The following is a 12,481-nucleotide window of genomic DNA, read 5'->3' as shown; positions in this document are numbered from 1 at the left end:
TAAATGACCAACATACGAGGACTCCATCTTGATTCTGATAATGTCAGAAGAGCACTTCACTGGGGTCTTTTTTCCACCCAATTTTGAAGAATCACCCGTGTTCGATGATTGTTTTTAAAAGTACGCAAAACCAGTAATTTCTTGAAACTAACACCCCATTCCATACTTTTCTCCAACCCTCGAATCTATAGAGGTTTCCATCATATGGAGTGGGCCGTACAGTACTTTAAAAAAAATACTGCACTACGTATAAATGAATTTTGCCCACTCACTTCTTCTTTCTGTATTTCGTGTCTCGAACAGGGAGAAGATCTTGGATGCAAATAATTAAATTTAATGGCAGTTTCTTCATCTTCTGCGATGGTAAAAAGAATCCTTCCTCTTCTCATTTTCCTTTTCTTCTCTAAGTTCCCTTTTCTGTTTATTTTCTGTTAAGATTTCTATTTCAGGAAGAAGTAGAAGAATTGTATGGAGCCGAATCGGGGTGGGTCGAAGCTCGAACTTCGTGCGATCATCTCTCTACTTTGTCTCTCGATCTCTCTCACATTCCAACTCCTGATTCTCCTTGCTCAAGGTCAGTTATCTAAAAACTATCGAATCATTTCAAGTTCCGAAATTTTAAATCCCATAAACCCTAGAATTACCCGAACCCAGATGGAATTTGCTGATACTCTGGAGTCTGGACATATTTTAATACTGAATATTTGAAACTTGTATCTGTTTGAGTTCAATCATGGCAAGATCTATAAGAGTTTCATGGTCCAGATTGAGTTTTTCGCACTGATAACAACCAAACTTGCACGATTAGTTGGGACTTTAGATTTCAGATGTCATTTCTGTGGAATATTTTCATGAACTATTGTCTCCAAATGCTCGATAGAATGCGGGAGAGAACCTAGGACATGCACACTAGGCTCATTAGAATGTGACCTTAGTCCATGATTAAGATGACCCATGATTTATTGCTAGTATGTTGGTGATAAAATCCGACCTCCAATGGCAGCCCGACACCTGGTGCCAGGTGGTTCAAGAGGTGGCAAAGGGTAAACTGGTCGTTTCACGACCTATCTAGAAACCCTAAAATGCAACGAGGGGATAAACTTGGAAACCTTGATTTTCTGGAGCTCGTCCATTCGCGGAAGACTCCAAGAATGACAACTTTCCTAAATTGTCAAGGACTCTAGTCTATAAAAGGAGAACTAAACTTCGAAGTATGCAACACACATCCCATAATCACAAATCATTCTCATTTCTCTTCCTCGCCAGGCCCAGTTGGTATCATTGCTGCCCCGTTTAACTTAAGCATGACCCCCACCCCACCCCACCCCACTCCACACGCACACAGAAAAAAAAAAAAAAAATGGGAGTCCAACTTCGGGCCTTCTTTCCAATGTATTTTCTCTGAGCCCGGGTCGTCTGCAGAAGCCGAGCTCAGCGCGAGGTCGCCTCAGTCCAGATTTCAACCACAACTGAGTGGCGTCGTCCGTGGGAATGAAGGAAAAAAATCTAAGCTTCATGGCACCGAGGAAGAGCAACCGAAACACTCGACAAGATTCGCACTCCGAGTCCGAGGCAAGATCTTTTTTGAGGAATGGTTCTCAAAACCATCCTCAGCCCATGATGTCTGACTTGCAGCCCAGCCTTGAGAGGTCATAGCAACGATGGGTCAATTCAAAGACTTAGCTAGGCAGGACACGAATTTAGCCGACCTGGTCAGAAGGCTGGCCGAGAAGGAAGATGGAAGGCCTGCAGAAAGGGAAGATGTAAGACCTGTGGAGCAGGATAATTCATATCTGGACAGACATGATTAGGAGCCCTTCTGAAGGAATGCAAGAAGCTGGTCAGATTTTGCCTCAAGTCCCGGCCAGTCTGGCCGATCGAGTCGCTCTGCAGACCAGAGTCCAAGGAATGCTGACATGCACTGGCAAATCGAAGAGATGAATCAAATGATCAGCGACATCAGCAAGATGATGAAAGAGAAGAGCACGGCGGACAAACCACAGTTTTTCAAGTGAACCGGCCTTCACCAAGGAGATCATAAAGGCTCCGCTACCTCGGGGATTCAAGATGCACTAGATCGACCAATACGATGGCACCTTGGATCCCTTCGATTATCATAAGACCTTTAAGGCGATGATGCTCCTGCACGTCACCCCAAATGCGGTCATGTGTCAAGCCTTCCCGGCCATATTGAAAAAGGCCGCCCGGTCTGGTCTTTGAAGCTCCGACCTAAGTCCAGCAGCTCGTTCGATCGGCTCAGCCACTAGCTCTTGGGTCGCTTCATCAGCAGTCAATGTCACTAGAAGACCTCGTCAGTAAAATAGAAGAAAGACGAGTCACTGAGAGAGTACATCGCCCACTTCAATGAGTCATTGGAAGTGCAGAGCTTGGAACAATCGGTAGCGATGGCCGCGCTGATGAATTACGTTAAGGCCTCGAGGTTTAGCTTCTCAATGTCACGTGACTATTGGTAGGATAGAATGCTTGTAGTAGGATGTCTATAGTTGTACAAGTAGGAGTAGGAGTCCTAATGCAAGTAAGTAGGAGTTAAACCCCTTGGATTTTCATGGGGTTAGTCTATAAATGTAATTGTGGTTAGTTTATAAATGTAAGGCTCTTTTTAAAATCACTTTTGAATGAATTGATTTACTCCTAAGCTTGGTTATATCCTTTCCTCAATAGATCTTGAAATTTGCACTTGTGAGCATTTGGTTTATTGCTTTCTTGATTTTTTTTGCTTTCAACCGTAACCACTCCATCACCTCCTCAATGCCTATCTTCATACCCTTAACCATCACCCTCAACCACCCTAGCCTGCCCTTTCCATCCTATAAACCTTGAAGCCTAAATCCCAAAACTCTCACCCACGATAGTCTCATCATACCTAAATCCACTACATTCCTACATATCCCTTGCCATCGATCACCATCTTATACCCATATACCCGATCTTTCATCATCTCCACCCATCACCCATCACTCCAAGCCACAGAAGCAGGAAACTTCATAGGAAGGTGGGAAACGCAGAAACAAAATGCCTATTAAAAATAGGGGAAACATTTCGAAAACGCGTGGGAAACGCTCGGTAAATGCGCGAGAAATGCGGAAGAGACGTTCGGAAAATGCGGGGGAAATTTAAGAAACCCATGGGAAACGTTCACTCCCGTTTCCCTCGTGTTTTTCCACCTTGGCATTTTCCATCTTCCTCTACAATCAAATGCATGAATCTTTCACTCACGTTTCCCTCGCATTTCACAAACGTTTCCCTCGCGTTACCCAAGACATTTCTCAATGCGCTTCACATGCATTTTTCTATAGTTTCTTGTTTCTCATTTCCCCTTTAATTTTTTTCACATGTTTCACGTATCGCTTCCAATATTCTTTTCCAATCTTGCAACTATGTTCCAAACCCTTACCACCAGTCAATCCCATTTCTAACCCTTTCCCCACCTTCGACCTTCTTCCTCACCTCTCTTTCGCTTCAATCATCCTAGGTGTCAAACCTTACCACCTTGCTTGTGTTATATATCTCCCAGAATCTTTCGAAAACCCTATCATCATATCATTGTAAACCTAATCTGACTTTCACATACCTGCAAAACTTTTGGTACCTTATTTTCTTTGCAATCTTGATTTTGAATAGAATCAAGAACCTGTCCAGAACTTATACCTTGTCCTGTTATAGATTTAGACTTTTACTTGAACCTGCCAGAACTTATACCTCAGATACCTTGTCCTGTTATAGATTTAGACTTTTACTTGAACCTGCCAGAACTTATACCTCAGTTTGTTTCACTACATACTATATTTCACATGTTATTCATATAAATGTTTATAAAATATAAATAAACAATTTTTTTTTTTTAATGACAAAGAAATACTCAATATTTTGCATGCAATTTATACAAATATAATTATGTAACTCATATTGGTATAGTGTACGACTAATACACTTGTGAATTTGGTTCCAATATGCATTTTGGTTTCAGTACGTGTTTTGGTGGAGATTAAAATGGAAACATTTTGGTCGTTTTGTGTCGGGCAGTGGAAATTTAAAATCATGCATGGCATAAAAGAAGTACATTGAGTTTACAAATTTATGAGGAAAACAACTAGACAGTTCTAAAAACCTAGGCAAAAAAGCCCAAGACATTGGACTAAAATTATCGGAGTAAGAGTGCCCTTCTTTCAACATAAATCACTTAATTGACTGTAAGTGATATTTTTAAAATACCCAAATTACCCCTTCCATTTAAAACATAATTTGGGGCAATTTATTTACACTTCTAACTCCTAGATGGGGCACAATTCTTCCTCCTAGATGGGACACTACTCTTCAGTGAAGTTTCATGCTAGGGCTTGATAGTCATTGATTTGATTGGGGTGCGCTAGAAATAACTATTTAGCCCCCTTTTTTGAATGGTATAACTATTTATAGCCCCTTTTTGAATGGTATAAATATTTCGCCCTTTTTTTATTCCTGTGATTATAATCCTTGAATTTTTCCCTATCAGTAATCAAATCCACTTTTCTTCCTTAGTTGTTAGACACATGACTCTCTAGGAAGTTGGTTTTTAAAACCATAGTTTGCCAGAGTGGGAGGCGAGTGCGAGAAGCAATGCAGGAAGTGAGGGGTTTAGAAAAGAGAAAATGCGAGAAACGAAAAGTGTAAAGCTCTAAAGTAAGAAAGTAAAGAGAATGTGTGGGAATGTCATTGAAAGTCAATATGAAGCATGTAATAACTCTCGTTGCAAACAAGTACATAGAAAAAGTACGATTTTAGTAGGTCAGGGAGGTTGGAAGCAAACAAGAAGTGTATAGAAAGAGTAGGATTGCAGTAGGTTAGGGAGGAATGGTTATTAAAAGTAAGGATTACAAGTTTAAAAGAAGACTTTGTGACTAATTATAATTACAAGTTTTAAGAATTTACAGTTTCATATGTTTTATTCATGTATATTTAATATTAAGTTTCTTGGAAAAGATCCACATAATTTTCATTTAAAACTTAAGACGAGTTTTTAAGTTTTAAATGCACCCTTTTTGTAAATATGCTCCTTCAGCATTATTTTTGAAATGGAAATTTTTTTTTTGATAATGCTCCTTCAGTATTATCAAAAGGAGAAAATATTCTTTTAGGAAGAAATAATAACCTAAATAGAAAGCGTACTTTTAATTAAGAAGAAACATGTTGGAAGCATCTAGGAAGCGCATTGTTTGTAAATTTGGAAAGCGAGAAGAACTTAGCTTCCGAAGCGAGTTTCCGGGGAGGCAAGCTTCCCATCCAACTAGGAAGTTGTTAAAAGTATAAAAGATTGAATAACGCCTTCTTTAACAACTTAAGCTTTTGGAGTAATTGGTTGTTTCACATGGTATCAGAGCAATGGTCCTAAGTTCAAACCTCTTTGATGTTAAAAACACCACATGCAAAGACCAAGCCCAAAACCACGGGCCACATGTAGGGCAACCCTAAAAAGAGGGGCCATTGGTCTACTTCTTTTAGGTATTTGTTTTGGAGTCCTCAGAGGGTCTTTGGATGGTTAGGCTTGTTCAACTTATGGGAGTTTTTGGGATGTTATACTTCTATGATGGTACTTGTGGGTTCACTAACCACATGTCACGGAATAGCGATTCTGAAAGCGGAAAAGAACAACATTGAAGTTTTAAATTTATTACCAGATTCTTTTCCAATTTCTAAACCGAATCCATGCTTAATGCCAATATATATTCTTTCATTGTATGCATTCATTTATTGTATGCATTCATTTCAGGTGCTACCATCCTGCTGAGAATTGGTTATGTTTGAGCTGTAAAGATGTCCTTTGCAGTCGCTTTGTTAACAAACACATGCTCATGCATTACCAGGAAACTCAGCATTGTGTAGCACTCAGCTACAGGTATAGAGGAATTAAGATCTTATTCTGAGATATGTTTAGGCCATGTTCATTTGAGATTGTGACAACCGATTGTAAGCCCAAAACCGATTATTGGACTCAAAATTATGTTTAATTTTGAATCCCATAATAGGTTTGGGCTCACAATCGTTTGGCACAATCTCAAATGAACAGGGCCTTAGTGTAAAATTGCTGCTTCTGATTATTTTGTTTTTCTTGTGCCAGTGATTTGTCTGTTTGGTGTTTCTCTTGTGATGCATATCTAGATGCTCAGGTGATTTTGCAATTGCGATCTGTTTATGAAATTGCCCACCTGTTGAAGTTTGGAGTGAGCCCACCATTTCCTACTACAGAATGTCTACAGCTGGGTGATAATCAGACTGAGAATTCCACTTCGAGCTCTTGAGCTTGCTGTTGGAGTGTCACAGCACGGAGCAATTTGTGAAGGTGAACCTTAAATCCGTATTTGTGTAGTTTCAAGCATCAGAATTATTACTATTAGTTTTTTCTCCATTTCTGAGGTCATAACTGATTGTTATTACAAGTAAATATAAGAGAAATACAGAATCCAATCCTGATTGTTTAGCAATTGATAGTGTTTAGACTTTAAAGACCCATCCTGGATTGAATTTGGCAACTTCATCTAGGCTGGAAATTGCTGATGATCATTCAAGATCTCTCCTCTAAATCTTTCAATCATTTTTGTGGAATCAAAATGATGGATTGACTCCTTGGCTTGTGGAATGTGGAAACCGAATGGCATCCTCATTTTTTTAGTTCTGGTCTACCCTGTTCATCTGTTATATTTTACTTGGTTGGATATATTTTTTTCCATTCCTTGTTCAGAATAACAGTTGATGCATATTATCGCCTCTCTCTCCCCCTTTCTCCTCTTAGCCCCTCATTCAAACAATCTCCTCCCCGCCTTCCTCTCTTGCCGCTGTATATGTTGTGTTGTTTTTAGTATATATTTACTAGCAAAAGGCATGCGAAAATGCACACGATGAGGGAGGATGAATGGAATATTTGTGTTGTTTTTATTATATACACTAGCAAAAGGCATGCGATGATGCACACGACAGAGAGGTTTTAAAAATATGTGAGGGGGAGGTGTGAAGAGACTTGAGGGGTGAGAGTTGAGAATTATAAAGAGGTTAATGAATAGGAAATGATGCCCTTTAAAATAGGAGTGGGCTTCATATGATTTCTCTTATTGTTCTCATAATCTGAACTATATATGCATGCTTTCTCTCCTTGTCACTGCCTGCCTTTCTAGACCAGTTACAAAAGAAGAAATAGAAGAAATTGTCCTTCATTCGGATCCTAACAAATCATCTTGTCCTGGTTCTTCAAGGCCTTGTGGTATCTTATTGAAGGTGATGTGTACAATGCCATTTGAAACTTCTTCACCAAAGGTAAAAATGCTTAATGAGCTGAACTCCACATTTTTAGCTCCCGTTCCTAAACTTTCAAATGCACTCACTTTTCGCAATATCAATGGAAGGAAATTCTCATTGTCATTGCCTTTATGAATCTCCAAGGTTGCACGTAATTGCCTAGTAGAGTAGTGGTGACTTAGAATTCAAGCAGTAAACAGGCTTATTAGCAGTAGTCTCCTTGTAGAGTAGTAGTAAATAGTGTTTTGTTATCAACTGAAGTAGTTTCCTGGGAGAGTGTCATTACCAAAATAAGTGGGTAGTAGGGGTGTCATTTCCAATATAGAGAGAGAAGAGAGAAAGGACTGTTGAATCCCAAGACTCTACTTGCAAAAAACCTTCTTTGCTCGTTATTTAGTGGGGGGGAAAGTCATACCATATTGGCTTACAAGGGGGAGACAAGGTAAGTAGTCTTCAAGTAGTTTGAATAAAAAACATGCAACAAACACCACAAGTAGATGATGTGGCACTCCAAAACCAACCAAAACACCTAGTAAACCTTAGAAATTGTGCAACCGAATGGACCCTTAGGCTTTGACTCAGCTTGAACTGCTTGGATTGCTCGTGCATCAACACATCAAAATTCTCTATCCCGCTCAATCGATTGCATAAAAGCTACTTCCCTAGCTCTAATGGCCTTAGATAGGGAGTTCACATCTCTCCTTACCTATTTTGCATCACCACGGAGATGTTGTCTATTTGTTCACTCCTTTCTGCCATGGAGACCTTGTCATTTGACTTCTCTTTGTAGATGATATCATGATTTTCATCTGTATGGATACTCTTAATGTTGTTTGGCATTAAGGATTGTTTTTGTTTGATTAGAGGAAGATTCGAGGCTGGAAATCAATGTCAACAATAGTAACATCATCTTCTACACTATTGAGGAGTACACCAAGAATGCCAAACACTCAAATAATAATCTTATGTGAGGTGCATTCAGCTTGAATTGAGACTGTATCCTGCAGAAATCAGACTCCTCCTCTGTGATGCTTTGCTCATGCACGGATAGAATGATTTTACTGTTTAGAAGCCTTCCTTGGATGGGTATTTCTCCCATGCAATACTTTGGTTTACTGGTTCATCCTTAAATTAAACGAAGACCATATTCCTCCACATGCTTTCAAAGCTTGGCAAGTAATTCAATGAAAATTCATGACATCGGATGCCCTTATTGATTTGGGTATGCGTGTGGATCACATCTATCCCCTCCGTATCTTGGTATCTGAATCAAACAATCATCTTTTCTTCAGCTGTGCATATTCGTAATGGATATGGAACTTGTTTTAATGGTAGTTTAGAATCATGTGCAAGCCTCCTCAAAATCCACTATTGGAAGGCATTTACTCAACGACTTTCATGGAGAATTTCATGGAGGACAACTCCCACCTACGATTAAATGTGCTTATGCTTCGAGTATATATATTATGAGCGTGATAACATTATATGGAAGCTGATAGTGAGGTGCTGATAGATATGATTAATTCCAACAAGGAGTCAGCTTGGGCTATTAGTTACTATTGGGAGGATCTTATGGACTGTATCTTTGACACTAATATGCAGTTTTCTCACCATAGTGTGTGTGTAGAGTTTGTGCACATGTTTGTGTGTGTAGACTACGTACTTGTGTATGAATGACTATGTAAGTGTGTATGAATGTGTGCGTGTGTGTGTCTGTATGTGTCTGTGTGTGATAGCATGTGCTCTTGCTAACCATGCTTGTGATTTGAGTAGCCATTAAACATTTTGGAGGTGGAAGGACCACCCTAGACTTGCAAGGGGGCTTTGAGATGCGATTTATTAGGTATTACTAATATTCGATTTAGTTGATTCTTTCTTTTGTTTTGGGTTTTAAGGCTATGCAGCATGTCCTCTTGTATTTTTTCCAAATATTAATAAAATTTAAAGTGTCAATGACTCCGGTTTCTTGATAATTTCTGGTTATAAAAAAACATCTCCATGCTAAAGTGATTAACAATGTTACCGTGAGTGAGACCCAGCCAAATGTGATTGTCATGTTGCTCCTCACATAAAGAGCTCACATAATTGCAGTTTTTCACTAGGTACTTTGATAAGAAGGATTTGGATAAAGCCTCTTATTTCACTTGTATAGATATTCACACCACAAGGATTATTGGAACTATCTTAGAAGGCCTATATTAACAAAGTTCTATAGAGATTCCAGATGAAGGGCTATTGCTCACCCAGTGTGTAAGTTGTAGGACAAAGGGCAGAGATACTTCGTAATTGGAGATCCATTATATGAGAGAGAAGTTTCAAGAATCGCCGATCTCCTCGTTGGAATCCTCCACCACCCCCACCCCCACCCCCCGGGCGCACACACACACACACAACCGGTTGGCTGAAATTTAACTTTGATGGCAACTCCAAAGGATAACCCAGTCCAACAGGTATTGGAGGCTTGATTCGCGACTCCTTTAGCTAACCCTTGATTTCCTTCTCAGGTCCTATAAGGATTTGTGACTCAAATGAAGCAAAAGCGAGAGCCCTTTTGTAGGGTCTAATAGTAGAGGGAGACTCGTCAAACGTCATAGCTTGGGCTAGCACTTTAGCTCTGGGTCCATGGAAACTATCCAGCATATTTGCAGAAATTTGTAGGATGATCTGCCCCTAATTTTCTCACAGACTCCACTCTGCAAACGAGGATGCAGACAAGCTTGCCAAAGAGGGGTTGGATAAATCAGTGATGGAGGCGTTGGTGACTCTGTAATCAGCAGTAATGGCTTGAGTAATGTAATTATTGGGTTTATCAGATTGTAAACTGTTGGGCGACAACTTGTCACCCTCACTAGTTTTGTAATATATGGTCTTAATCTGGAGTCAAGTTGTTTATCTTTTGAACTTTTGGAGAGAGAGATGGGAGTTCGGGAATTCTTTGGCCATCGTCATGAGAACTCCCCAGGGATCCTTTACCTGGGAAGAAACATACCCAATGGTACTTGCAGTTGTGGATACATAATAGAAAGTCGTAAAGATGTGTATCTTGATATTATAGCGGCTGGCTACTCAATTTATGAAGCTCTCCAAACGTTGGAGATTGACAGGGACTGTTGCAGGAAAAATCTGATTCTCTTAGGTAATGGACGGAGCTTAAATCCATCACCTCGATCCTCACCGAGGAGCCCTCGGGAGTATGATCTTGTTTTTAGAAATGAGGGGGAGAGAATAGTTAATCCTAGAGGAAATCCTTATAATCGTAGAAGGATCTCAGGAAGGTGGGTGGAAGATCTCGGACTACCATCGACCTCGAATCAAGCCGATGATGTAGCCTGTGGATACTACAACTTCGGCACTCGAAGCAAATGTAGAAAATGTGTGCATGCTAGGAAGGGAGGGCTAGCTGGAGAAGATGGGGGTCACTCATCGCGAGGAAAGAGAGAGGTGTTGTCCTCCCCTAATTAGGGAACTAGTGTGAGATTCCCAGATATCTCCATAGCCGGAAAAGAAGTGGAAGATCGTAAGAAAGAATTGAAAAAATGGCTGGTGGGTTACATGAAAAGTTCTTCATGGGAACTTGAGGAGGTTTGGCCGTGGGCCACTAAAGCTTGGGATATGCCATTATTACCAAAGCCTCCCATCATTAATAGATTGGAAATCTTATTTAGGTTTGACTCGAAGCAGAAGCACTTTGGGTTCTGCGAAAAGGGGGAGATGCTCTGGGTAATTCTATTGCCTCCCTGCATTCCTGGAACCTTGCCCTTCATGCTGGGGCAATGGGGCTGGCAACGGGGTGGGGCGGGGCTGGATGTTGCATTCCCCGTCCCCGTCCCCGTCCCCGTCCCCACCGGAAGGAAGATTCCCCGTCTCCGCTTCGGGGATGGCGGGAATCCCCGCCCCGCCCTACGGGGGATTCATAATCCCCATCCCCGCCCCGTATAAAAGTCCCCACCTCAAAAAATGCTTTTTAACGACCATGAAGAAGAAAAGTCAAGCCATATTTGTGCACTTATCAAATATAGTAGTGCCAATATCAGTAACCTAAAAGAAATGTTTATTGTTCACAAAAAAAACACTAAAACAGTACTAAAATAAGAGGGTATTCATAATATCTTGCATATTGAAACAGGGTGGGGCGGGGCCGGGCCATCTCCATCCCTATCCCCGCCCCGTCCCCACTCCGGGGAATTTTTAAAATCCCCATCCCTACTGAGATCGGGGAATCCCCGCCCCAAGCGGGTCGGGGAATCCCCGCCCCGAGCGGGGCGGGGTGGATCCCCGTTTTCACAGGTGAAATTGCCAACCCTATGGGGCAAAGACGGTGTGTTTAAGATTTTACGATATTCCTCTCCATGCATGGTCTTTATCAACGATTGAAGCTATAGAAAGCTCTTTGGACAAGTACTTCAGATCCAACTATCAGGGAATCACGATTATTGCGTGGCCTTTGCCTCAGTAAAGGTCCTTACTCAACATTGGAAATCTGTGACACCATTCATTAATTTAAAAGTGGATAGTAAGGTTTATTTAATTCAAGTTAGATGTATGCCTGAAGCTATAACTTAGGAAGAATCGTCCCAGTTGATTAGTCAAAATGGAAAGAACATCATGAGATTTTTTCCGCCGGCGCCGGAAAAGAGGGTGGTGAAGGAGGCCAAAAAAGGTTAAAACACCTCTTGCAGGAGAGCCAGAAAGATCCATTGGAGACCAAATTCAAATTTAATTCTGGCATGGCGGTAGCTGAGACCTCTTGGGGCCGGTGCTCTAAGAACAAGCCTGACGGGTGTTGAGGCTAGTCGAATAGTCAAGCAAGGCACATTTAATGCTCCCACACATGGCGGTTTGTCAATGGATACTTCAAATCGAGGGGGGTTAAGTCCAGATAATAACTTATAACGGGTACCGATATTTGATAAGGCGGCAGGAACGGATACATATAAAAATTTTAAAGGTGATTATTTTGCGAAAAGATTTGCTCTGGAATCCGGACATCATGGCAGAAAGGACAACAAGCTGGGTATAGCCTCGAAAAACACAAACTTAAGCTACAAGAAGGATTTTTGGAGGTCAGACAAGAAACTAGCCGAGAGGCGTCACTTGGCTGAGAAATGTATCAATTTTGATCAGAAAATGAAAAGTTTTCATGTTGGAAAAGGTTCATTCATGCACGGCTTTAATAAGCCCGAGAGTCATCATT

The 12,481-nt window shown here is 40.8% G+C and overlaps 1 protein-coding gene across 1 annotated transcript; it reads left to right on the top strand.

Moving 5' to 3' along the window:
* The first annotated feature begins 206 nt into the window (after positions 1-206).
* LOC143851068 (histone deacetylase-like protein) lies at positions 207-6,505 on the top strand. The gene is made up of 4 exons (XM_077360388.1): positions 207-363; positions 450-574; positions 5,768-5,893; positions 6,116-6,505. The coding sequence occupies exons 1-4, from the start codon at positions 337-339 to the stop codon at positions 6,294-6,296; spliced, it is 459 nt and encodes a 152-aa protein (XP_077216503.1). The 5' UTR covers positions 207-336; the 3' UTR covers positions 6,297-6,505.
* Positions 6,506-12,481: the final 5,976 nt, after the last annotated feature.

The sequence above is a fragment of the Tasmannia lanceolata genome, unplaced genomic scaffold (genome assembly GCF_043159265.1).
Source record: "Tasmannia lanceolata isolate RefF3 unplaced genomic scaffold, GAP_Taslan_0.1 ptg000018l, whole genome shotgun sequence".
Taxonomy (NCBI): Eukaryota; Viridiplantae; Streptophyta; class Magnoliopsida; order Canellales; family Winteraceae; genus Tasmannia; species Tasmannia lanceolata.
This window is presented reverse-complemented; position numbering and strand designations above follow the sequence as displayed.

What these genes read in the sequence shown, in the direction of transcription:
- LOC143851068 (XM_077360388.1), top strand. Translation starts at nt 337, where the DNA reads ATGGCAGTTTCTTCATCTTCTGCGATG. An exon ending in CCTGATTCTCCTTGCTCAAG is followed by an intron (nt 575 to 5,767) that starts GTCAGTTATCTA and finishes CATTCATTTCAG; the next exon opens with GTGCTACCATCCTGCTGAGA. An exon ending in TGTGTAGCACTCAGCTACAG is followed by an intron (nt 5,894 to 6,115) that starts GTATAGAGGAAT and finishes TTCTTGTGCCAG; the next exon opens with TGATTTGTCTGTTTGGTGTT.